This window comes from Solanum stenotomum, chromosome 9, assembly GCF_019186545.1.
Source record: "Solanum stenotomum isolate F172 chromosome 9, ASM1918654v1, whole genome shotgun sequence".
Classification (NCBI taxonomy): domain Eukaryota; kingdom Viridiplantae; phylum Streptophyta; class Magnoliopsida; order Solanales; family Solanaceae; genus Solanum; species Solanum stenotomum.
The window spans coordinates 56,583,279-56,607,349 of record NC_064290.1 but is presented as its reverse complement, the minus strand read 5'-3'; the positions used below and the strand labels follow the sequence as shown (position 1 = coordinate 56,607,349).

The 24,071-nt window shown below is 32.4% G+C and overlaps 5 protein-coding genes across 6 annotated transcripts; 1 reads left to right on the top strand and 4 right to left on the bottom strand.

Moving 5' to 3' along the window:
- Positions 1 to 554: 554 nt before the first annotated feature.
- On the bottom strand, positions 555 to 3,907 carry LOC125875654 (putative MO25-like protein At5g47540). Of its 2 annotated transcripts, none has more exons than XM_049556662.1 (11): positions 3,561 to 3,907; positions 2,984 to 3,145; positions 2,746 to 2,864; positions 2,567 to 2,641; positions 2,208 to 2,301; positions 2,004 to 2,063; positions 1,818 to 1,886; positions 1,540 to 1,638; positions 1,228 to 1,272; positions 1,032 to 1,134; positions 555 to 955 (listed from the first exon to the last, which is right to left on the bottom strand). In XM_049556662.1, the coding sequence occupies exons 1-11, from the start codon at positions 3,798 to 3,800 to the stop codon at positions 768 to 770; spliced, it is 1,254 nt and encodes a 417-aa protein (XP_049412619.1). In that variant the 5' UTR covers positions 3,801 to 3,907; the 3' UTR covers positions 555 to 767. The 2 variants fall into 2 exon arrangements, with proteins under 2 accessions (XP_049412619.1, XP_049412620.1); XM_049556663.1 differs by having other exon boundaries at positions 559 to 937; positions 3,561 to 3,894.
- Positions 3,908 to 4,881: 974 nt separating this feature from the next.
- Positions 4,882 to 8,633, bottom strand: LOC125875649 (beta-1,2-xylosyltransferase). Its single transcript, XM_049556654.1, has 3 exons — positions 7,911 to 8,633; positions 6,572 to 6,721; positions 4,882 to 6,032 (listed from the first exon to the last, which is right to left on the bottom strand). The coding sequence occupies exons 1-3, from the start codon at positions 8,604 to 8,606 to the stop codon at positions 5,310 to 5,312; spliced, it is 1,569 nt and encodes a 522-aa protein (XP_049412611.1). The 5' UTR covers positions 8,607 to 8,633; the 3' UTR covers positions 4,882 to 5,309.
- A 2,760-nt stretch (positions 8,634 to 11,393) lies between these two features.
- Positions 11,394 to 13,907, bottom strand: LOC125875662 (pirin-like protein At1g50590). Its single transcript, XM_049556670.1, has 6 exons — positions 13,728 to 13,907; positions 13,398 to 13,447; positions 13,258 to 13,296; positions 13,133 to 13,161; positions 12,401 to 12,567; positions 11,394 to 12,038 (listed from the first exon to the last, which is right to left on the bottom strand). The coding sequence occupies exons 1-6, from the start codon at positions 13,823 to 13,825 to the stop codon at positions 11,525 to 11,527; spliced, it is 897 nt and encodes a 298-aa protein (XP_049412627.1). The 5' UTR covers positions 13,826 to 13,907; the 3' UTR covers positions 11,394 to 11,524.
- A 1,875-nt stretch (positions 13,908 to 15,782) lies between these two features.
- LOC125875664 (40S ribosomal protein S8) lies at positions 15,783 to 18,214 on the bottom strand. The gene is made up of 5 exons (XM_049556674.1): positions 18,067 to 18,214; positions 17,879 to 17,951; positions 16,597 to 16,930; positions 16,155 to 16,321; positions 15,783 to 16,061 (listed from the first exon to the last, which is right to left on the bottom strand). The coding sequence occupies exons 1-5, from the start codon at positions 18,068 to 18,070 to the stop codon at positions 15,977 to 15,979; spliced, it is 663 nt and encodes a 220-aa protein (XP_049412631.1). The 5' UTR covers positions 18,071 to 18,214; the 3' UTR covers positions 15,783 to 15,976.
- A 1,092-nt stretch (positions 18,215 to 19,306) lies between these two features.
- On the top strand, positions 19,307 to 23,178 carry LOC125875659 (uncharacterized). Its single transcript, XM_049556668.1, has 4 exons — positions 19,307 to 19,590; positions 21,830 to 21,958; positions 22,303 to 22,487; positions 22,702 to 23,178. Exons 1-4 carry the CDS (start codon positions 19,378 to 19,380, stop codon positions 23,096 to 23,098), a joined length of 924 nt encoding a protein of 307 aa, XP_049412625.1. The 5' UTR covers positions 19,307 to 19,377; the 3' UTR covers positions 23,099 to 23,178.
- Positions 23,179 to 24,071: the final 893 nt, after the last annotated feature.

Sequence of the window (24,071 nt, the reverse complement as noted above, 5' to 3'; positions counted from 1 at the left end):
TTAATTTAATTTAATTAATTTTAAATTTTTATATGTTATAAGAGTGATATAACATTATTTATTAAGATAATTTTCTTTAAAGTTACTAAAATATTCAATATTGTGAATGAAAATAGTTCAATCAAGACTAATACAGTTTTACATACTTACCAATCGACCTTTAAAAAATAAAAGTTTAAGTTATTATCTATTAAATTAATACAACTTAATGAAAAAATGAACTTACTTTTATGAATTTTATTTTTAGTATCAAAGTCAAAAATATTGTTCAAGTTTTTCTTTTTTTTAAAAAAAAATACAAAATAGGTTTTAGAAAATAGCTTACTAAAGAACCCCATATGAGTTCAGAATTGAAACCTTTTAAATACAAAACCTTTACAACAATCAATACACTTCAATCCCAAACAAGTTAAAGATCGATAATATGAACCTCAGGAATCTGCAAATGAGTGTACTATACAGCATGCAAGTGCCCAACAAACTCAATAACATGGTTGTAAGAAGTTATATATAAAGTTGTTTAAGACGAAGAAAATTGACAAATGTTCGATTTACATCATGAATATGTTTCTTATCGATGCTCTTTCAAATAACCAGAGCAAAGATGACATACTCCACTGCATTTAGTAATTCTTTGATCAACAGACTCAAAAAGTTTTAAAAAAACGTTTATTTTAGTATAATTCATAAAACAATGACTCGTATACTAAAGCTTTTGCGATTCTCCAGAGCTTGTAGTTGGTCTCATGGAACGTAGTTCTGGGAAATTATGTAAGTTGTCTCGAGAGAGGTGTTGTTGGTAACTTATACAGTTCTCCTGAAGCAGTAGGTGTACCGGGAAATTTATGCAGTTCCCCTGAGAAAAGAGGTCCTTTCGCTTCAAGTTCTGCAATTTCTTTCACAACTTGAGCTTTATCTGCTTCGAATTGTTCATCTTCTGCAAACAGACAATGTTCTGTATTTATATATACCATTCCTCATACGAAGATGATATCAACGATTATATTGGTTGGTTGAAGTAAAGTTAGTACCTTTATCGATCCTGAAACTTGCAAAGAAACGTAGAAGCTTGCTTCTATTGGCAACGATTATGTTGACAATGTCAGTAGGCTTGTTTCTATTGGCAACGAAAAGCTGTCAACAGAACAAAAGAACAAGCAGAGAGAAGTGAAGAGGAGTCGTCATACATGAACACTAGATAATTAGTTGTTATGAAGATTTGATTACCTTGAACACGTGAAATGCATCTAGTTGAATGTTCTTGCTAGCCTCCTGAAACATGAAAAGACGGAGAAGGAAATGTAGCAGCAAGATTGAGTCGTATAATAATGTGTCAAGTAAACATAGTGAAATAATAACACTAGCAAATGGACACGAAAGAATCAAATGATGAGAGTTAAACTCATGAATCAAATTATGGAAGGAAGTTATTCCATCGTTGTCTTTATTACTCGGAGAATTTGTATGATGTTGCAAAATGCTCCGAGGGGAAAAGAAGTCCTAACTTATGGCAGTCCTAACATTGGTAGAATTACATACCCTCAAAAGATTCATCAAAATCCTTAGATTATCCTTCGAGCTGACATAGTGTGTCATCACAGCAGAATTTGAGCGATCAAGTAAAATATCTCCCAAAAGCTGAAAAATAGATATGAGTGCGGATAAAACTTACATGAAAAATACTTCTATCGTGATGAAATATAGCAGAGAAATTACTTAAATGTATACAAAGAGAAAGAACACCATTGAATCCCATGGAACCAACACCAAATCAAACTGAGACGTGCTTTGAGACGAGAATATGACATCTATTTTACCTTGATAGCTTGTCTTCTGGTGATATAGTTTGCTGATTCCAAAAGCTTCGCATTAAATTCAACGAAGAACTATAACAAAAAAAAAGTGGAGCATATGTTATACCCGGTATGTCGTAGGATGAAGTTGGTGTTAATGAACTAACATAAAGAAAATCATACAAATGGCAAATGAGGATCATAACATACCCAATCATAATTTTCAGAGAGAAATTCAGCAACTGTGGATTTATGCCTGGTCATAAGCTCCTGCAACAAGTTGCAAACGAAAAAAATGATTCGAAGTTGAGTAACAGTATGACGAATATTATGTGGCGAGTGGTAATAGTGCATTCTTAACAGATCTGAAACAGATCAAGAAATCTTGTCATCACAGAATTTGTGATTAATAACCTTAAAGGTCGCTGTAGCATCTGCAGCAACATCAAATTCTGGGATTTGCATGTAATCGAAAAACTTTTTCATGTGCTCGGAGTTTAATACGTATCTGCAAATATTTCAACAAATTATGGGAAAATTGCCCATAAACACTAATAAAACAAACAATATAAAATCAATCAGAGAATAATAATAACACACGTTGAACAGAACAACAAGACGAGAAGAAGTGATGGTTTAAACAAAAAGCAAAGAAGCATTGTTATTCATTGCTAAAGTAAGAAGGAACATCGGAGTCAATAATAACACAAAACAAACCATTGATCATAGCAACTTCCAATTAACATATTAACGGTGTTCACAAAGTTGCTTACCTTGCAACAACTTGATGGCGAATACACTCCCTCAACATTGTTCCGTAATGCAAAGCAAGACCTGGATCATCATATCTATAACAGAAACAGTGAGGACAAGGTCGTGCTTAAGTCAAAGATCACGAGGAAGAGAGGGCATTCCACCAACCTGGTAAGGAGAAAAATACAGATTAGCTTACCCGCATACCAAATGATCCATAAGGTCCGAGTTGGCTTCCAAATAATCAGATGCAATCAAGCGTGAATTAACTGGTTGCCTTTGTAGATTGGCCACAATTCGTGTGACATCTTTACGAGCCTAAGAAACGAATGATCATTTTGGTAACACGTTCGGGCAATAAAACATCCTTTAACTAAAAACAACAGATAGTAGAAAGCTTAAATACTTCCACAAGAATCAAATGTATAAAAACTCACCTCCAAGTTCAATTTAGGTAAACAAATGATGATGAGACGAAATGTATTCTCTCGAAAAAACTCCTGAGTCAATTGCGCGCATGCATCAACAGCAGGTTCACATTCATTACTACCATACAACATTGCTTTCAGCTCATGTAAAAGAGAATCCAGTTCTTCCATCTGCAAAGCATTATGTATCATAAGATACAGAAAAAATCCAATTTTTTTGAAATAGCATGCATGTGAAATCTCATAGTCGGAATTAGAGTTATGCATGTATTAGTTATGTAGAAATTAATTAGGAGTGAATCTATGTAGGAATTAGTTATTAATACATTAATTATTCCATCTTCTAAACCTATATAATATAATACATAGATTCCTCATAACTTATACATGAATTAGTTATGCGAGTTTCCAAATTGTCAACTATAACATCATTTTAATTTTATACCTGAATAACTTATTTTTTATCCATCTACCAAATGTCGTATAAGTTATACAAAAATCAAATCAATACACGAATAACTTATTTCTTATTCAGCTACCCAATGAATAATCAAAATAAAAAATTAATAATAAAAAAATAAGTCACCTTGTCGAAATGACTGGGATCAACATTGTCATCCAGGGAATCAACAGCCTCCAACAAAAATCTCACCCGACGAACAATCTCAGCGGGAGACTTACGCTTAGCCTTCGATTTGAAAATGGATTTAACAGCAGTGGAACGAAACGCCTTAGTAAACAATTTCTTCAAATTATTTGGTTTCACTTTCCTGGATCCATTTATCCCATTCGCTAATCCCGCGATTTGAGTCGCCGGAATCGGCATTGTGAATTGTAATTCACAATGCTAATGGTAGATTTGAATGTGTATACGAACAATAATACACTTTTTTGCAAATTGAAAATGACGGAATGAAGAAAAACGACAATGGCAATGCCATTTACAGAAATCTAATAGCTAAAACATAAGGAGAAAGTTTTTTTTTGTTAATTTTTATTTTGGATAAAATTCTAAATCAGAATCAGAGGAGAATTTGGAATGATGTTATTTTTTTGCTACAATTGAAAAAAAAAAAAAAAAACTCACCACCCTCCTTCTCCTCCAATGATAATCTTTGCACTCTTTGCATATATTTGTTTTCTGCAACTTTTTTTTATTTTTAAATTTTTATCCTTTTTTTACCTCTTAGATAATACACTTTTTTAAAAAATATAATAAATGATTAGTAAGTACAGTTTTATTATTTGAGTGGGTGAAATAAATGTTATCCGGATCTGATGTATTTTTTTTTTAAAAAAAATAAGTATTTATCTGCGGCTATTGTTTAGCTCAACCAATTATTTTAACTTTAATTAGTTAAAAGTGAAAGCAAGAACACATATTAATTATTGTTAAGTGATATAATTATATATAAAAGACACATGTCTGGTATTCTTTTGTTTTGGTATAAACATTTCGTGAGGTTTTACCATGATATAATTATTTGTTATTTTTTGATCTATTTTCATTATAGAAAAAACATATTGATTTATTTCAAGGGATTTTGATTTGTAAATTTAATTATTATTGTATATTAACTTAAGGTTACTATAAAAATGCGTAATTTTTTTTTAAAAAAATAGCACTTTGATTACATACTTCTCAGACAAATTTGGCCTAGTAGTCCTATTCTTGAATGTTTCACTTTCAAAAAATGAGGTTGCTCATTTCAAGCGCAACTAAAAAAATAGCTCGTGCATAAAGTATCCCGCGCGTTAAAGAGACGCACACAAACATCTGAAAAATAAGAAAATATGCTATATGTACAACCTGAAGAACACAAATCGATGGATTTTAAGAGAAATAACATAGATAGAGAGCTAAAAATACGCGAAAATCTCTGTTAAATTCTCATTTCCTTTGTTTGGTTACAATCATATCTTCACTGAACACTACACTGAGGTACTTGTTAATCTGCTACTTCAACATGTTTGTTAATCTGTCTTCCCAGAACAAGAAGATAATAAATTGCAGAAAACAATTGACAACGAATTGTAAGGAAGTTGTACCAACCTAATGTGATTTACAAATGTGTGTGTCGCGAGTGACTTGTAATCTTGCACCATAAAGAATATCTTCAATGAGCTCACCATAACGATCGTTCTGAGAGTCCATAACTGAGAGGGCTAATAAATTAGTAACTGCCAGAAACTGTGAAGCTTGTGAACACCAGATTGAGGATCAAGATTGCAGCAAAACTATAGAACTGCAGATGAAACATATTTTACACGATTTTCAGGCTCCAAGTTCCAGTCTTTTAGAGAAAAGTCAAACTGTTCAAACTGTTGAGTAGAGTTAGCAGCCAAGACTCCTCAAAATACTGCTGAGCTTGTCAATTACGACTGGTGGATCTGCATAAGACCCCTCCAAATCAATGGGATGATACCCCAATCCTTTCCAATGAGCGATCAGAGCAAAATGGGGGCGCCTATATTCGCTGCTTATAATTTCTAGTATTACAGCTTTTGGTGCTGCAGAAACAATGTGTGTTAGACCTGCTCCATGAGCACCAATAATGACAGAAGCATCTTGGATTGCTCGAACTTGCTCTTTCATGGACATGTGGGCAAATAATCCGTTAATCACATTTAATTTGCACTCTGTGTGGTTCAAGGACCAGCTCTTTATGGAATCAAATACTTCTTGTTCATTGCTAAGCCTAGACTGTACCTTTCCGCCATGACGCGGGTGAGCTAAATAATCCTCACGTCTAACAAAGAGGACATTAGGGCCAGTGACTGTCCTTGGGATGTTCTGTCTATCCACAGGAAATCCAAAGGCTGCTCTGATCATCTCTCCAAACTCGGACAACCGTGCAGTTTTTCTATCATTGGGATTTTGCCACAAATCATGGGCAGGAGCTCCAATACAATCTATACTTTCGGAAAGCCCCTTAAACAGGGCAGTTTCATATCCCAACGGCGAGAGAATAGCATGGCGGAAACAAACCGGACCACTAAAGTTTTTAGCATAAGTGAGGCTTGAAAACAATGCTCTCCATGTTTCCTCCAATTGTGTCTGTTTTTTTTTTCCAAACAGAAAAGATAAAAAACAGTTTAAATGAAGAAACTGAATTTGAAGATAAATGAAACACGCCCAAAAAACAATCTTGGCCAAGTAAAATTCATCAAGATTACAGTAATGGGGTGAAAGAGCTTTTAACACATGAAAGTGTAGGCTATGTACGTCAGCCCCATTAAAGTATGCACAGGAAGGAATTTTCAAGACGGGGGTGTAAGGTAACAATAAATTGTCCAGAAATGAAATCATTGCTAATTTTTTTTCGTAACAAAACTTCTTTTTACCATCAAAGGGCCATTCAAATAAATAGTGACATGTAAATAGAAGTAAGAATGAGCCAATTGCAACAATTAGGTACTGAGTTAATCACTGTGTCAAATAGAAAACTGAAACAAAGGGAAACTCGGGATGAAGACAACCAACTTGACACAAGAATCTCAAGCTCATTGCCTGCTAGAGAATAATTACTAATTCCACATTCATCCATGACACAGAATAATGCAGCACACCATAGTCAACAATACTTTCAAACATACCTCACAATGGCCATCTACAAAAACCAAATGTGGCCGACTGGGTAAGCCAGTAACTCTGGATGCCGCGTATGCACTATACCAATCAGTAACTGTATGAAAAAGATTTGCATACTCAAATCGCGTAATCAAAAGTGATGGCTCCTCAATCCACTGAAATAAAAATTAGAAAAATGACAGCAATGTAAGGCATCGATTACAGAAAGATGGCATTAGTAAAAGACAGAGCTTCCTTACATGGCTGCTTGAACACTGATATCTAGCATGAATAATTTTTTGATAAGCGCATGAAGAACTGAAAAAATGTTCATCTCATAAATATTCCAAGAATGAGCAATCTAAAACAGAAAATATAAGACCACTTATCATCATTCTCTTTCATTAGTGGATAAGGTAACGTAACCTAACAGTGCTACATCCTTCATGTATGCCTCTTGTTAGTGCACAACAGTGCTTTGGATTTTGATTAAACTTAAAATGATACCACGGCGAAGATCTAAAATTAACTGGAACTTTCCGTAGCTAATAAGCAAGTGAAGGTCCCTATCTGGTACAGGTTTCCTCCTAGATATAAGTTGCTCCTAACATACAAACCATGTTCGGGACACAGTCAAATCAAGTCGATAGTCCTCAATATGCAACAACCAGTTGTGCAAGTAAGCTTCAAAATGCATTTACTCAAATTAATTTTGAAGTATTACAGGAATAAAGCTGGCCAGCTCAGACAAATGCTACCATGTTCCGTTTGTGAAATGGAAATAAAGAGAAAAAGGAGAACACATTGTTTGCGTCATTTTTTTTCTATATAGCTAAATCTGTCTATGGTTCACTACAAGTATCAATCAAACAAATGAATCAATAGAGTAAAAGAATCAACATTAAGAAAGGGAAAACACGTAAATTAACTAACTTTCTTATGTTAGACATCAAAAGTTGTAGGATTCACCTTAGATCACATACACTGACCATTTGCCAACTTAAGGTCGTTAACTAACCACAATGAATACTCTTCGAGGTCCATAAATTCGATAACTTTATGGATTCAAATCCAAAACTACAATTACACCTCTAGATAAACTCTAAAATCTTAACAAAATATTTAGTAAAACATCCAAAATCACCACTTTATCTATACTCTAATCAAATGAAATGCAACCATAATCCAAAAGTTAATTAACTCATGTTATCCATCCTCTACTCCAGATTTCAAGGAATTCTCTTTAATGACACATATAAAACAACATTTATAACACTGAGCTACTTTTCTAAAGCAACAATTAGATAAATCAATCTTCATTAAATAGATCAATATCAGATCAAACAAAGTTTCAAAAAATCAAACCTCAGAACAATGAAAATCATTGGCGCCAACCAATCGAATCGAGTCGATTAATTCCCTCATAGTGTGCTTTGAGATTGCACCTTCAGGTAAATATTTATTCAAGAAATTTTCATCAGCTAATTTTTTCCCAATTTTTGTCCTTTCATTAACCTCTATCTCAAAAGCTCCATTTTCAAAAATGGGTAACTCTTCTTCTTCTCCCCTTCCTATTACTTTTTCCAATTTCTCTCCTCCTTTAGACATCAAAATTTTCTCCGGATTCATCCTTATTACCCCTCCTTCACAAATCGAACTCTGCAATGTCTCACTGAAAAAACACCTAAACCATCCTCCTCCTCCTCCGGAATCTCTGTTTTCACCAAATTTCCGGTGAATCTCCGGCGAGGTTTTGAGAAGATCGATTTTACGAGTAAACCCATTTCCAAAATAACCCTCACAGGATCTCCAACCAACGTTGGGGTTCTGTGACCAAGGGAGGTAAGACGGCAATATGGGCCATGGCTTGGATTGGGAAACGACGGAGGAGTGCAAATTTGGGTGGTTTTCCGATGAAGAAAAGCGGTTTCCGGTAGTAATATAGTGGTTTTTGGGGAAATTGTGGCGGAAATGATCTGGGTGTGAAGAGAAGTAGAGATAAAGAGTGATTGAGTTGAGAGCAAAGAGAGAAAGAAGAATTTTCAGCTTTTTCTTGTTCATCTTCTTCTTCTTCCTCTCTCTCTCTCAGTTGCATTACCAGTTGTATTTATATTTATAATAACTTAACTAAACGGATAAATATGTTATTATTGTTGTAATAATATTTGTATTAGTATTTAATAGTGATTAATTAATTTGTATTTGTACCTGTTGAATTACTTCACTATAATAATTTTTTGAATGTAGATTAATTTTTACCATCATATTTCTTAAAAAAGTAATTATAGATAATTCTTTAGAATTAATTGTGTTTGAAAATTGTATATTTATATGTATACGTTATTAAATTAACCAACTATAGTAAATTTTTGAATGTAGATAAATTTTTACGATCATATTTCTTAAGAAGTAGTAATAATTATAGATAATTTAGGGTTAATTGTGTCTAAAGAATTGTACATTTATATGTTATATAATTAACAGTAGGGAGTTTTGTTTCTTTTTTATTGGACTTCATATATGTTGGAAATTGTATTATACTTTTATACTTTAAAGGATATTTATATAATTTATTTCTTAATTAGAAATCTTGTTTTGAATTATGAAAATTAAATCATTTTTTATAAGAAAATTTTAGTCTTAGAGTGAATTTTTTTAATATGAATATAAATTTGTGGAGCATTAAATGAATAACAAATAAAAATTTAAGTAAATAAAAAAAGTGTAGAATAGAATTGGAGTCAAAATTAAATTTATATACTATGACTTTTGCTTCCTTTCCTTCTTGAACCAAACAATTAAGGACATTTTTTTATAACATTTTTGTTTATTTATTCCATGTAGTCAAAGTTATTGAAATTTCACCATTTTGTACTATTCTCAAGTTGCATGTGAATGGATTGTGACTATAGCTAATATGGCAAATTAATTAATTATAATATCTGACCGTGTTAATATAATTGCGTACCACCTAGGTTTTGCCAACTTTATAAAGCACGAGTCAATGATCTTTGATAAGAATAAATGTTCCAACAAAAAGTAACATTATTATAAGTGTTCATAATAACTCATATTACTTGGTCACGTTATGTTTTTTTTTATATTCTTTTTCTTCTATTAGAACAAAATGTTAGGATTTTGCCTTGATTTTCTTATCTTATTTGAAGTTTATTTTTCCCTAAAAGTAAAGTCAAAGTATTACCATAAATGTTTTAACTTTTCTGAAAGAAAAATATAATATTCTTTCATATTTGGTTTATTCTTTCCTTTTAAGAAAATGTTTTGGAGTAGCTAGTTCTTTTCTACTAAGAAAAAGTTTTAGGACTCTATAAATATAAGTTTGTTTCTTCTAAAACAATAACATCCACAATGTAGTTGTTTAAGAGTCTTGTTTATGGGAGATTTATTCTCTCTAAAGTTTCAATGTTTTTCTTTATATTAGTTTTGATATAATAATATTTTAATTTTTAGTATAAGTTTTTGTTATCTGATTTATCAACTATATGATTTGCAAATTGTAAATTTCCGCATGACGTCCTAATCACCCTTCAGAACCCAACACAAAGGTTGGTCTAAAAATAATTCGTCATAAATTCAAGCTTTGATGTGACGGAAGAATAAAAACATCATGAATTTGTCATAATTTTAAGACGGACTATAAATATTTGTTCTCAAATTTATATTTTGTTTGTATTATTTTTTAGTGTAATAGCGACACATATTTAAGTTCTCAAAAGTGTAGTATAGTGGTAAATGAATTTAGAATATTTAGGTGTTGAAGTGATATTTATTCCTATTTATATCTAAACTTTTTATAAATAATATTGTTTTGTATATGTAATGGTAGGGAATAAAATATTATTGGTAAATTAACTAAANATATTCTTTCATATTTGATTTATTCTTTCCTTTTAAGAAACTAGTTCTTTTCTACTAAGAAAAAGTTTTAGGACTCTATAAATATAAGTTTGTTTTTTCTAAAACAATAACAATAACATCCACAATATAGTCGTTTAAGAGTCTTGTTTATGGGAGATTTATTCTCTCTAAAGTTTCAATGTTTTTCTTTATATTAGTTTTGATATAATAATATTTTAATTTTTAGTATAAGTTTTTGTTATCTGATTTATCAACTTTATGATTTGCAAATTGTAAGCTTCCGCATGACATCCTAATCACCCTTCAGAACCCAACACAAAGGTTGGTCTGAAAATAATTCGTCCTAAATTCAAGCTTTGATGTGACGGAAGAATAAAAACATCATAAATTTGTCATAATTTTAAGACGGACTATAAATATTTGTTCTCAAATTTATATTTTGTTTGTATTATTTTTTAGTGTAATAGTGACACATATTTAAGTTCTCAAAAGTGTAGTATAGTGGTAAATGAATTTAGAATGTTTAGGTGTTGAAGTGATATTTATTCCTATTCATATCTAAACTTTTTATAAATAATATTGTTTTGTATATGTAATGGTAGGGAATAAAATATTATTGGTAAATTAACTAAAGTATGTGCAAGTTGACTTGTATATTACAAATATTAATAATTAAAGAGCTATATACCATCATAAGGTCTTAGATGTATATCAAAAAACAAGCAAATACTAATAGATTCAGCCATATGATTGACATTCAAAATTATTTATTATATTCAAAGTGAGCATTGAAACAAGGAAAAGATGGTAACAACAAAAAAATAAAGGATAAAAAAAAAAGACAATTCGATACACTAAGTTTCTGCTATATGTGGGGTTCGGAAACTATCGAACTACAAAAGCTTATTCTACACAGTCTTGTCTTGCATATACATAACGTTGTTTACACGGCTCAAACATGTAACCCCAACAACTTTACCATTTATGCTAAAAATAAAATGATATACACTGTGTATATATATGATATACAATGCTTTTCCTGGTCCAAAAGCGACGAGAATCTGAATCAGTCGAATCTGTAAATTCCGACTTATCAATAATTAATAACCAAGCTCAACTCTAGCTTGAGATCTCCAATACCTAGCTTTCTCAAAACCATTAGTATAATTCTCAAAATCCTCAATAGTTTGATCAATTTCTTCTTGAGTATTCATCACAAAAGGTCCCAATTGTGCTATTGGTTCACCCAATGGCTCTCCACCTACTAATATAAACCTTAGTATTTTTGTCCCTTTATTCCATGCCACAAGTCCATCACCAAATCCACTTAAAAGCAACAAATTATGTGAAGATATAGGTGAATTTGTTCTTGAATCTTGACCAAAAATACCTTCACCTTCTAAAATATATACAAATGAATTATATGATTTGGGAATTGGTTGTTGAATTTGGGATCCTGGTTTTAGAGTAAAGTCCAAATATATTGTTGGAGTTTTTGTGTGTATAGTTGATTTTATTCCTAGTGCTTCTCCTGCTATAACTCTCACTTTTACTCCATCTTTTGTTGCTTCTCCTATGTTTGCACTTGATATTTCTTGATATCTTGGTTGTATCCTGTTAAAAGCCATAGTGATATTAGAATCAGAGGCGAACTCAGGATTTAAAGACTTCGGATACACTTCAAATAAAAAATAGTGAAATAGGGTAGTAGCTGATCAATTCGAACCCTGGTCTCACAGGTGGTTCCTTTAGCTTGTACTATCAGCACAAGGGCACTGTCATGCTTCTCATGGGTGCACTGTTAATTATATCTTACTTGTAGTTGCACGTGCACCCCCACCAAATCGTGTAGGCCAGCCTCTTATTAGAATAATATTTGTAAGAAATATGTTTTCTTCTTTAATGAGCCTTATACAACGCAAATTTAAATCAATCAACTTTAAAATATATGAATATCGAACGCCGAATAAACTTACATTTTGTGTTTGGAGGAGAGGTTAATCCATAGTTGTAAACCTTTTTGAGTTCCCTCAGTTGCAGGCATTTCTGAATGAACTACTCCTCTTCCAGCAGTCATCCATTGTAAATCACCTGCTTTAATTGTGCCTTTGTGTCCATCAAAATCTTCATGTGTCACAGCTCCCTGTTGTACAAAATAATAATATAAAAAACTTGCTTTGATTTCAACTAATATGAAATTAACATATAAATGTTGTTGTTTTTTTACCTAAATAATTGTCAACATCATGAAATTTAGGATACAAAAACAAAATGGACATTTATGTGCTGACTGTTTAAACATAAATTAATCAAGTCACTTATAAGTAAATATTTATTTTGATCCTTCTAAGCTGAACAATCACATTTATTCAACTACTCCTTTAATTTTCTGAAACGTGGAAATTAATTTAGTCCTTTTACACCAACAGCATGTGAAAGAGACTATTAATTACTAAATAGAATAAGCCGACATAAGGTGTTTAAAATGAATATTGTCAGTGAAACTTCGTGTCAACTTTTAAGGGGCCAAACAAAGCTGGTCCATTAAATCAGCTTCCACGAGTTCCGTATCAACCGGAGGAAGTAATAGGAGGAATTCCGTTCAGTCTATCCAGTAGAGGCTCCGATGGGTTAAGCCTAATATCTTAATTTGCTTCTCTTTCTCTTTTTTTTAATTATTTAAAGTGTAAAATTGAAAATAAAAATACCTGCAACATGTACGTGACAGTTTCAAAGCCTGTAAAATTCAAGAAAAAAATAGTGATGAGATTTGAAAATTATTTTAGTTGGGAAAAATTAGAACAAATTAAATAATTAGAATGCTAATTGCTACCTCTATGTGGATGATCAGGAAAACCAGATGGAGCAGAAACTGTAATTAATTTTAATTAGACAAAAAAGAAGAGATTAACATATGGATAAAATGCTAAAAAATTAAGTTAGTAATTAATCCAAGAATTTAATTAAACATACCTGAGAATTCATCCAAAACAATGAATGGATCAAAGTATCTTAACTCAAACCTGAGATATGAAAAATACAAAAAAATGTCAATTTTCGACGTAGAACATAAATATATGAGAAAAACAATAAAATTTGATTGAAGATTAAATTTTGAAATGTAATTGACTTAAACAATAATAACAAATTTAGTATAGTTCCACATATAGGGTCTGAAGAAAATAGAGTGTAAGCAGATTTTATCTCTATCTTTATGAAAAATATATCGTATTCAAAAACAACAACGTATTCAGTATAGTCCCACCAAAATCGAAGCGAAAAATTTAAAAAGTGTATATATACCTTCCAATGCTTCTTCTAACAACAGCTCCAAGGCCTTCTTGTTGAGGCCTTGCCAAAAATTTTCTTGCAATAGAACGAGGTTCTCTTACAATTGACATTTTTGTCTTGTCTAAAAGTACTAAATTAGAAAAACTTTTATATTTGTTTATGAGTTTTGTTTGTAGTATATATTTGTGTGGTTTGTGTAGCAACTTATTATAAAGTGTTATTATTATATATAGTGTGTAATTGGCAATTAAGTCAAAATATATGAAAGGAAGAGGGAATTTCCTTCAGATGCAGGCACCTTTCATCTTTTTGTTTTTGTTTATATATTTACTTCTCACGTCAGCATAACGTTTCCATGATGCCTCCCCATTTTCCATTCACAAGCATTTTTTTTCCGTTAAACATAAACGTGTTATTTAATCTGACTTTAGATAACATTTATACGCTTTAATTATAGGGTATGTAAGTAGATATTTATTTAAATTTGTATAAAGTTGAACAAGTAAATACACCGCGTCATACGTTGTGAGATACACTCGAACTGATTTGTACGTCTAGTTAAGCAGATCTAAAGTTAGAGAACATAAATGTCAGTTGAGACAAGTTAAAAAACGAATTTAGATAGTTATTTAATAAATTTTATAGATATTAGACGATAAATTAATATTTTATCAGTTCAAATGACTATATTTGTTTAATTTTCCATTTCAAACATCCGTTCTGCCTTCCTTTTAGGGTCTATTTAGAAATCATATTTGAGCATTTTTGAAGGAGTACAACGACTTCGATATTAATTACATGGCACAATGACCAAAATAAAAATTATATATATATATTTATATATATCGACTAGGAAAATAAAAAGATATTTATCGATTATTTGTGTAAAGATCCTTTGAAAAATGAAAAAACTCCCCATATTTCATAGAACATGATTCTATGAAATGACAATTAGGGAAATCAAATCAAGTAGACCAAAATCTTGAATATTCTGACATTAACTTATTTGCGTGTTATTTCTAAAAATATCTATCTATGAGAGGGGTCCATTAATTGTTAGCGTCATAAGAACAAAAGCATGACGAAAATAAATAATAGCCTTGTAAAATTAGAATTAGNATATATATATATATATATATATATATCGACTAGGAAAATAAAAAGATATTTACCGATTATTTGTGTAAAGATCCTTTGAAAAATAAAAAACGCCCCATATTTCATAGAACAAGATTCTATGAAATGACAATTAGGGAAATCAAATCAAGTAGACCAAAATCTTGAATATTCTGACATTAACTTATTTGCGTGTTATTTCTAAAAATATCTATCTATGAGAGGGGTCCATTAATTGTTAGCGTCATAAGAACAAAAGCATGACGAAAATAAATAATAGCCTTGTAAAATTAGAATTAGTCAAAAATAAAATAAAATGATGTATAGTTGGATTGGATTACTACAAAGATTCTAGTCTCAATATGAAAATATAGTCCAACTTCCACATGAATTTTGACACTTCATTTTTTTTTCTTTCAAAGTATATTTATTGTAGCAAATGATGATGCAATACCATCGTTTTGATGTCGTATCCGTTTGCAATACCACATATTTATTTACATTTGATATGTATACTAAACTAATTAAGGAATTTGACTTGATAGTTGTTTGTTACAGTGGGGTAAAGAATGTGTTGTCAAGGCTTAAACATTATTACTGTTAGAGTGGGTAAAAATCTCACATTGATTGGGAATGGATTGATGGTAAGACGAGTGACTTCAATAGTGAACACGATGAGAGAAGAGAGGTTGAATTTTGAGTCAGATATGTGAAGAGGAGACGTAATAGTCAGCGAGGATGTGTGAGAGATTGATCGTAGAGGTAGGGGTACTTTTATTTTGAATTAAGGGTCTATCGGACACAACTTCTCTACCCCGTAATGATATGAAACCTGTGATCCCCATGAATTGTTAGAAGGTATCTATTGGAAGTGCAACAAACAAGATGAAAGTTCAGCAGAAGGTCCATCTTAACACTGATTAAGAAAACAGTTAATGATGCAATTAAGGCTGTTCTCAAAATTCTTTTTTTCCATAAAGTAGGTTGTTCTCAAAATTCTCAGTTAACCATATGCAAAACAAACTTGAATCTAACTCTGATACAAGAAGTTTATCATTCCCTTTCAATGAAGTGAGACTGTTGAATAGGGAAGAAAAACCAAAATCTAATTGGTTCTGATAATTTAAAAATTGGAGCCTGCAACTCTAAGCAGCAGCACCGGCACCCTTCCCTTTCTTCTTCTGAAGTTTCTTCATGTAAAACTCAAGTTCCTTTCCTTCCAAGATGTAACTGTCATAGTTCGTTGAAAGAAAGTGTGTAAGAAAATGGAATTTGGCATTTTTCGCCAAAATATAATATACATAACGATAAGAGAATTCATACCCATCAGCACGACCACACTGGCCAGGTCGTGATGAGATTGCAGCTAATAGACGCCCACTTGCAAATTGCTCCTCAACATGTGGGTCAATCTTGCGATCCTGTTGCCTCTTTTCCAGCTTTCTTTGGACATGGTTACTCTTCTTCTCCTCTGCTACAGCCTCAGCCTCCTGTTTGGATCAATGAAAAAGAAGTTATCAAAACAGAGAAAGACTTCCATTGAATTTGGTTGAAGCTAAAGCTGCAACCTTTATTATAAAGACAGTTTCCACTTCTTTTTGGATTAGAGCCACCAACAGCACAAACAGTAAAGAAAAAACCTCTTAAGATTAAGAATGTCCATTCATGATTTCCCCAAGACAAATAAAATAAACCTAATAATGGAATCATCGATAAGGAAGATAGTATCACATAAGCATGGAGTTGAAAACAGACAATCAAATACCTCTCCTTCCTTCTTGGAAGCAGCAGTCTTCTTCTTGCGACCAATTTCAACTCCATAGTGCTGGAGATACCACTGTTTAAATGGAGCTGCATCAACCTGAATAATTGCACTCTTCACCAGGGTTTGTGTCCTAACCAACTCATTGTTGGAGGCGTTATACACCACATCCAATAGACGAGTCTTCCTTGTAACAGCCTCGCTACCCCAAGAGAAATTCCCAGTATCCAATCTCAAAGCACGCCACTTCACATTACCTCCGCGGACTCTTATTCTTCTAACAGTCTTAGCATTTGGCACCAGCTTTGTGTTTGCTGGCTGTCTGCCAAGCTCATACCTTCACAGAAACAGGAGATACGGAGTCAATCTCAAAATGCAACCACAAAAAAGACAGATTATTCATACATATCAGTCACTTTATATCAGAAATTAACAAAATCCCTGATCAAGTGAGAGACTACCCGATAATCAGGAAGGAAGCATACCAAGTTTGCAGTAGTACACATCAGTAACTTTTCGTTTTAGTCATATCCTTCTTGTTAGTTAGTTTGAGTAATATATCAGCTGGGAAAAATGATTGGCGCATAGGCTTAAGTCAGTTAGATTCATCATTGTTAGGAACGGATCAATGAGATATCAATCCCCTTTTCATGTTTTTCTTCTCTTCACTTACAGCTAAATTCCTTTGCTTTTTGATTTCTCTTCTACATTTCCTTCTCCAAAAAACCTTTCTTTTCTACATTTTCCCTTATTGTATCAGCCCATTCGTTAGACTAACTCCATATCATTAGGCAACAAAAACAGGGAATCCCCGACAAAAGAACTAAACTTTAAAATTTCATCAAAGCTGCTTCCTTTATAAAACTTCCCTAAAGCCAATTGAATTGTTATGTTTAGTCCACATCTGTTACTCAGACTATTCAAAAATGTCAATCCTCCAAAAGTAGTGCAAATTTGGAGATTCCGATCAACATAGGTCCACTTAAACAGGCTCTACAACAATTTTGGAGATCACGAGCAATATACGTACACATCATTAACCTAAACTCCATAGAATTGGATGCATGTACAAATTTCATTATATTCAAAATAATAACGCAATATCAACGCATAAGTGAGGAATTACTAATAAAAAATAAAAAATGAGCAGCCTCCAGATCTACTGCTATACATCGAACAATCTGAATAAACTCTAAATCCTCAATCATGCTAAATTTTGCAGATCACGTTAATCCAATTATCAAAAAAATACATTACTGCTTAAATATGAATAATTTGTACATACTTTCTCTTCTTCCTCCAAGCCTTCTTCTTTCCTCCAGTGGCACGTCTCTTGTGCATAGAATCACGAGAGATACCTACACAATATCACAGTAAATTTTTCCATTAAATTAACTTCGATATTCCAATTATACATTTTAAACAAACAAATTGCAGAATTAACAATATGAAATGATGAATAGATTCTATTACCCATTGTCGCCGGTGACGGAGGTCCTTAGGGTTTCGATGTTCTCAAAGACGGACGACGGCTCTACAAGAGCTGGGTTTTATCAGCTTATAAATTTAAACCCTAGCTATTTCACAATTCCAATTTTGTCCTTCCTTATTGCCCTTTGAGTTAGACGACATCGTTTACAATAGTTTTTTTTTCACATTTTGGTTCTTATAGTTTGGCTATTAAAATATGTAATTACATTTAAATTATACTCTAATGTATGTTATGAGAAATAACCAAGTTATTATAATCATACAATCAAGTAACACTTTGTTTGGATGATTGTTACGTATTGTTTTATAATGTATTGTATTGTTTTAATGAATACAATATTTCGATAGATTGTATTGTATTGTTTTAATGAATACATTATTTCGATAGAATGTATTGTATTGTTTTAATTAATACAATATTTCGATAGATTGTATTGTATTGTTTTAATGAATATAATGTTTCGATAGATTGTATTGTTTTAATGAATACAATATTTGGATAGATTGTATTGTTCTACATCCTTACGTACTGTCACAAATTCATGATTTGAATAATAAAACTAGGAGAAAAATAGGGTATGGGTACTTCTACTATGAACATGTAGGGTAAAAAATAAAATATAATTATTAAATAATATGAATTTTTTCGTCATTACCTAATGATGGATTCAAACTACACAGTACAATAAAATTTAAGTAACATCAAAACAAATATTATATTTTACCATACAATACAATACAATACAATACAATACAACGGGTAACAACCATCCAAACAAGCTGTAAGTTTTGTTACATATATTGTATTGTATTGTATTGTATTGTTTTCACTGATACGATGTTTCTATTGAATATTTGCACGCACCAATCTAATAGTACTTTATTTAATTTACTTATCAAATATTTAAAAAATTAAATCGTCACTTTTAAGTATCAAAGCGAGATGAATTAATTTTCAAAATACAAATTTTAAGTATTAATTAATATGAACGGAAAAATCCTTTTGGCCAGAATGGTAAAATAACATATTTCAAACTAGGTTATTTTATTTTTTTGAACATTTTTACCCTTTTAATTTTAATATCTTTTAATTAAAAATGATAAAAAGATCAATTTATATTAAAATAAAAATAAATATTATAGTCTTTTCTAAAATTTCTGGCCAAATTTTCTGGTCATTTATTATTACGGTGAATATGAATATTGTGATGAATTACTGATTAACTTTTGAGATTGTGCAAATTCCAAAATTCCAAGTTGAAAGCTTTGTTCCCTCTATTGGGCATCTTGAAAATGGGGTTTGCTGCAGTTAGTACCATTTCAATGGCTAATGTTTTTCTAAGAAGCTCTTATCATCATCAGAAAGATGTAAATTTGGGGTCTTGTATGAGAAAAGAAACATGGGGTTTTAATCTTTACTTGCCAAAGCTCAAGTACCAATCAAGAATCTCATTTTGCTGCAAGAATGAATCAATTGATTTCGAAGAAAGAACAAGTCCTAATGAGGTAATAGATTTATGAACCCATTTCTAGTTTCTTTTGTTTGGGTTCTATTAGCTGCTGCTTATGCTTTGTTTAGTCCCAATTTGTGTAAACTGAAGTAAAAATTGGGTTGAAGTTTCCTACTTTGAAAATTGTCAAATGTGAAAAAGAGAAAATTCCCATTTAGTTATCTATTTAGCTGCTGCATATGCTTCGTTTTGTTTGTTGTCATGTGATCAGGAGTTAACTGGTTCGAGGGTAAGCCTTGGACCCCGTGCATAGCGGGAGCTTAGTGCACTGGGCGGCTCTTCCTTTTATATGCTTCATTTTGTCTCAGTTTGTGTAAATTTAAGTAAAAAATGGGTTGAGTTTCCAGCTTTGGGACTTGTCAAAAAGTAGAAAAGGAAAAAAAATCTATTTAGTTGCTGCAAATGCTTCATTTTGTAGCAATTTGTGTAAATTAAAGTAGAAATTAGGTAAAAGTTTCCAACTTTGCAACCTGTCAAAACGAAAAGAAGAAACAATGAGGTTCTAACTTTGGATGTTAAATGTCATTTTGGATTGAATGGAAGATAGAACTTGGCATTATGCAAACTTGGATTTTGTTTTGAAAATTTCAAATTTGAGGATAGTCTGATCTCATTTTACACAAAAAGATTCTAACTTGGGATTTTGACGTGGGAAATCTATAATTTATATATTCAATTCCTGCTCATATTGTTGTTTGAGAACTCATGAGTTAAAGAGATTATTTGCCTGTATCATATCTGGAACCTGAGGCTTTCAATACTAAGAAATTAGATTTATGCTGCAATGTTAGATTAGTGATTAAAGAACTTGCTAGCAGTACAAAATTGAAGATTCTCTCTACCTTCCCGCTATTCACTCACTTTGTCAAATGTATAAATCATACAAATTTATCTTGTTTTCCGAACTTATAAGAAAGATTTTTATCTGTATCTTTGGGTAAGTACTTTCACATGCACAGGTAGCGGGATAATGGCTTGAGAATTTTGAGTTTTCTCTATGTTGATAGGAGTGGAGGATATCTAAAGGGCGTTGTAGTGTGTGGCCCCCTTACCTCTTATGTTTTAAAAGGGGAGTGCATATTTGAGACATCTAGATGCTTTAAGAAATTGATTCAGTGCCAGCAAGAAACTAGCACCACTTTTGCTAGATCGAACAAGCGATTGTTGTTCCTTTATTCGTAATTCCTCCTGTAGATCACATTGGGATCTTATGCACCTATAGCATTACTTTATGCTAAGGTTAGAACATTTAATGATATCATCACTAGTATGTATATTGACTATAAATTACAGATAGCTTGAAATCGAAGGCATATAGGCTGGCATCCGATAGTATAGGCTAAGAAACTACGAAGAACTGCAATGGATGGAAGTTGTTCAAAGTAGCATATTGAAAGAACAATCAGCTTAAATCACCATAGGCCACATGGGTGTCCAGATTGAGTCCTATTTTTCTCAATTTTGAAAGTGTTTCTTAAAATTATCAAGCTTGTCAAGAACATGTTTCTTAAAGTGGAAGTTTCCTTCTAGTGATTGATGAATACCTTCGCTCTCTCTCTTTCAAATACTGAGTGAGTTGCTGAACAAAGAAAGGGTTGGCACTCGCTGGGTACAAGGAAATACACTTTATGCCATCAGGTTGTGATTTCGGTGAAACGAAATGGCTTGCTTTCTTAAAGTAGCTAAGGTATATAACATTCACTTGAAGTTCGGCTCAAAAGAATCTAATACTCCCACCACCTTTTCTTTCACCACTTGCTGATGTATGACGCCTTACAGCAGTATGTATACCTCAGCATGGACTCTGATTCATTAGAGTTGAAGAACCTGTATGAGAAGCTATGCACCATTTCTATATTTAACTGATTAGTGATGGAAACTTAAGAGTCGCACGATTCCATTGATGGAGCAAAAAGTTCGTCAGCCAGTGCTTTTCCATCAGAGAAATTACCATGCGAAGTTCTGATGGCCTCACCCTTTCTTCAATCAGCAGTGTGTTAGCCACATATTTTAGCTGTAGCAATCGGTCGCTAAATTATGAATTGTTGAATATCTGAATTTTTGACGCACAATTTTCTGTATCTGATTTTGCCTTGATATATGATTAGTGGAAAAACCCAAAACTCTTTCAGATGCATTGCTTAAAATTAGGCTGGTTACTTATGTTGCATCTCCGTTACACAAGTTATCTAGTTTTGAAGTTTTCTGAAACTAACAATCTATTGAAAATGCAGGTCAAGAAAGAGATTGAGCAATGCTATGAATTAATACACAGGCTTGGTCGCGGTGTTGTGTATTTAGGATCTTCAAGGATGGGTCCTGGACATCTACACTACATAAAAACCTTTGAATTAGGGAACAAGGTTAGTCAACTTTCTCAAAGTTTAGGTGAAGTAATAGAAAAAGAAAGATGAAGTAGCTTGTATAAAAAAGTACTCCCTCCGTTTCAATTTTCTCTGATTTTGACTTACACGGAGTTTTAAGAAAGTAAACTAAAGATATGTAGAATGTACCATGTCCTTTAATCTTGTGGTTTTAAACATGCCTAGTGGAAAGGGTGAATTAAAGAGTTACCAAAAGGAAAAGAGACATTCTTTTTTAGACAGTGTAAAAAGGAATGTAAGGCAAACAAATTGAAATGGAGGAAATATTACTATTTGGAGAAGAATCTGTGACTATTAATTTCTAAATACTACTTGTTCGGTAGATTGCAACCCTCTTAGATTGTACGACATGGTCCGGGGCTGGGCCAGGCTTAATGGATGCTGCCACTCAAGGTGCTCTACAAGCAGGGAAGCCCGTTGGCGGGTTCAAGATAGGTAAAGAAGCAGGGGAATGGACGGCTACAAATTTTCATCCATACTTACCATCAGAGAGTTATCTTACATGCAGGTAAGCATAACATCAAATGCATGGTTTTTCTTATGTTCTAAGGGGCTGTTTGGTTGTAAGCTGGTAACCAAGCACCATACTTGGTGTGCCAAATTTTATACATAACAATTAAAATGCTACCAAACATGTCACATGAATAATTCACTTCGTGACCAACAATCAAAGGGAGTCCCCCCTTATAGCTTCTTGAGTTCATAGACTGTTTTGTACTCAGGTTTTTCTCCGCAAGGAAACACGGGTTGGTGGATGCTGTTGTGCGATGCAGAAGCTCTGAAAGGACAGCTGTTGTCGTACTTCCTGGAGGAATTGGTACCCTCGACGAGGTTTTTGAGATCATGGCTTTGATTCAACTCGAGCGAATTGGCTCTCAACTTCCTGTTCCTTTGCTTCTAATGAACTATGATTCATTTTATACCAATTTGTTGGAGTTCCTTAATGATTGTGAGAAGTGGGGAACTGTCTCTAAAGGTGAAGTTGAATCATTGTGGAAAATTTGTAACAATAACTCAGAAGCTTTGGATTATTTGGCTGAATTTTATGGTCTTTCTACTATAGAAACCAATAGAAAAGATTCTGAATCATCAGAACATTTAAGAATTAACCATGGTTAATTCATATGTATTGTGACTTTAATCTTTAATTGATAAGGTTAAATTGTTTGGTTCAGTGTAACCATGGTTAATTCGTATGTATTGTGACTTTAATCTTTAGTTCGATTATCGTATTATTTAGTTGTAGTTACTGTTCAGAATGTTTGTTATTCTCTTTTTGGATTGTTTTACTTGAGCTGAAGGTCTACCGGAAATAATCTCTCTATATATGAGGTAGGGATGGTCTACGTACACTCTACCCTTCCCAAACTTCACTTTGTATGTTATTTGTATACATGGTGTTTGAGAAGAAATTTTCAAGAGTTTGAGAAGAGTTACCGTATAAATATCAAGGTCATTTTGGTCTTTTAAGGATAATATCGAAGTATATTGGACTATATAGCTAAATACAAGTATAAAGTATTCCAAATCATATCCAAATTTCACATATATTAGGCGATGATGTGATCTTATTACATCAGTCGTTACATAATAAGACATTTTGTTGATAAAGTTAATATGATACAATCAAAATGAACATTGTATTCACGATCTTCAACTGTGTAATCACATCAAACAACAAGAGGAGACACCTTCATCTGCGATCGCCGCGGTCAAAACTCGACCGCGGCAACGTTCCCGTGCCTCAGCCGCTACGGTGCATTCATATTTAGAATCATAATCTAAAAATTGAAATTCTTTCTTGGATCGTCGATTTAATTGAGGATTATTAATATCTCCATAATGAAGAAATCTACCATCTAATTGTCCTCCATAATATCCTAATTGGCCTCCATTATATCCTAATTGTCTTCCATAATCAGATTGATTAACAAAAAGATTAGTTGAACATTCACCAAATTGAAACCAACATAATTCTGCTTTTTTTCCTGCTTTTGATAGCCTTTTTAGAAGTAATTTTGGATCCACATTTCCAGAAACTTCAATCATCCCATCTCCATTCATTCTAAAATTTGTGATACCTAAAACAAAT

Excerpts from the sequence above, each read along its gene's own strand:
- LOC125875654 (XM_049556662.1), bottom strand. The coding sequence starts at position 3,800 with ATGCCGATTCCGGCGACTCAAATCGCGGGATTAGCGAATGGGATAAAT. Across the intron at positions 1,887-2,003 it reads TCTCTGAAAATTATGATTGG|TTCTTCGTTGAATTTAATGC; the intron begins GTATGTTATGAT and ends TTTTTGTTATAG. Across the intron at positions 956-1,031 it reads AAGTTTCAGGATCGATAAAG|AACATTGTCTGTTTGCAGAA; the intron begins GTACTAACTTTA and ends ATATAAATACAG.
- LOC125875649 (XM_049556654.1), bottom strand. The coding sequence starts at position 8,606 with ATGAACAAGAAAAAGCTGAAAATTCTTCTTTCTCTCTTTGCTCTCAAC. Across the intron at positions 6,722-7,910 it reads ATGATTTTCATTGTTCTGAG|TGGATTGAGGAGCCATCACT; the intron begins GTTTGATTTTTT and ends TTTTTATTTCAG. Across the intron at positions 6,033-6,571 it reads TTGTAGATGGCCATTGTGAG|ACACAATTGGAGGAAACATG; the intron begins GTATGTTTGAAA and ends AAAAAAAAACAG.
- LOC125875662 (XM_049556670.1), bottom strand. The coding sequence starts at position 13,825 with ATGTCAATTGTAAGAGAACCTCGTTCTATTGCAAGAAAATTTTTGGCA. Across the intron at positions 13,448-13,727 it reads GTTAGAAGAAGCATTGGAAG|GTTTGAGTTAAGATACTTTG; the intron begins GTATATATACAC and ends TTCATATCTCAG. Across the intron at positions 13,297-13,397 it reads TGTTTTGGATGAATTCTCAG|TTTCTGCTCCATCTGGTTTT; the intron begins GTATGTTTAATT and ends AATTAATTACAG.
- LOC125875664 (XM_049556674.1), bottom strand. Across the intron at positions 16,931-17,878 it reads GCTTGGAGGAAGAAGAGAAA|GTATGAGCTTGGCAGACAGC; the intron begins GTATGTACAAAT and ends GTTTCTGTGAAG. Across the intron at positions 16,062-16,154 it reads CAGTGTGGTCGTGCTGATGG|TTACATCTTGGAAGGAAAGG; the intron begins GTATGAATTCTC and ends GAACTATGACAG.
- LOC125875659 (XM_049556668.1), top strand. The coding sequence starts at position 19,378 with ATGGGGTTTGCTGCAGTTAGTACCATTTCAATGGCTAATGTTTTTCTA. Across the intron at positions 19,591-21,829 it reads AAAGAACAAGTCCTAATGAG|GTCAAGAAAGAGATTGAGCA; the intron begins GTAATAGATTTA and ends TTGAAAATGCAG. Across the intron at positions 21,959-22,302 it reads CCTTTGAATTAGGGAACAAG|ATTGCAACCCTCTTAGATTG; the intron begins GTTAGTCAACTT and ends CTTGTTCGGTAG.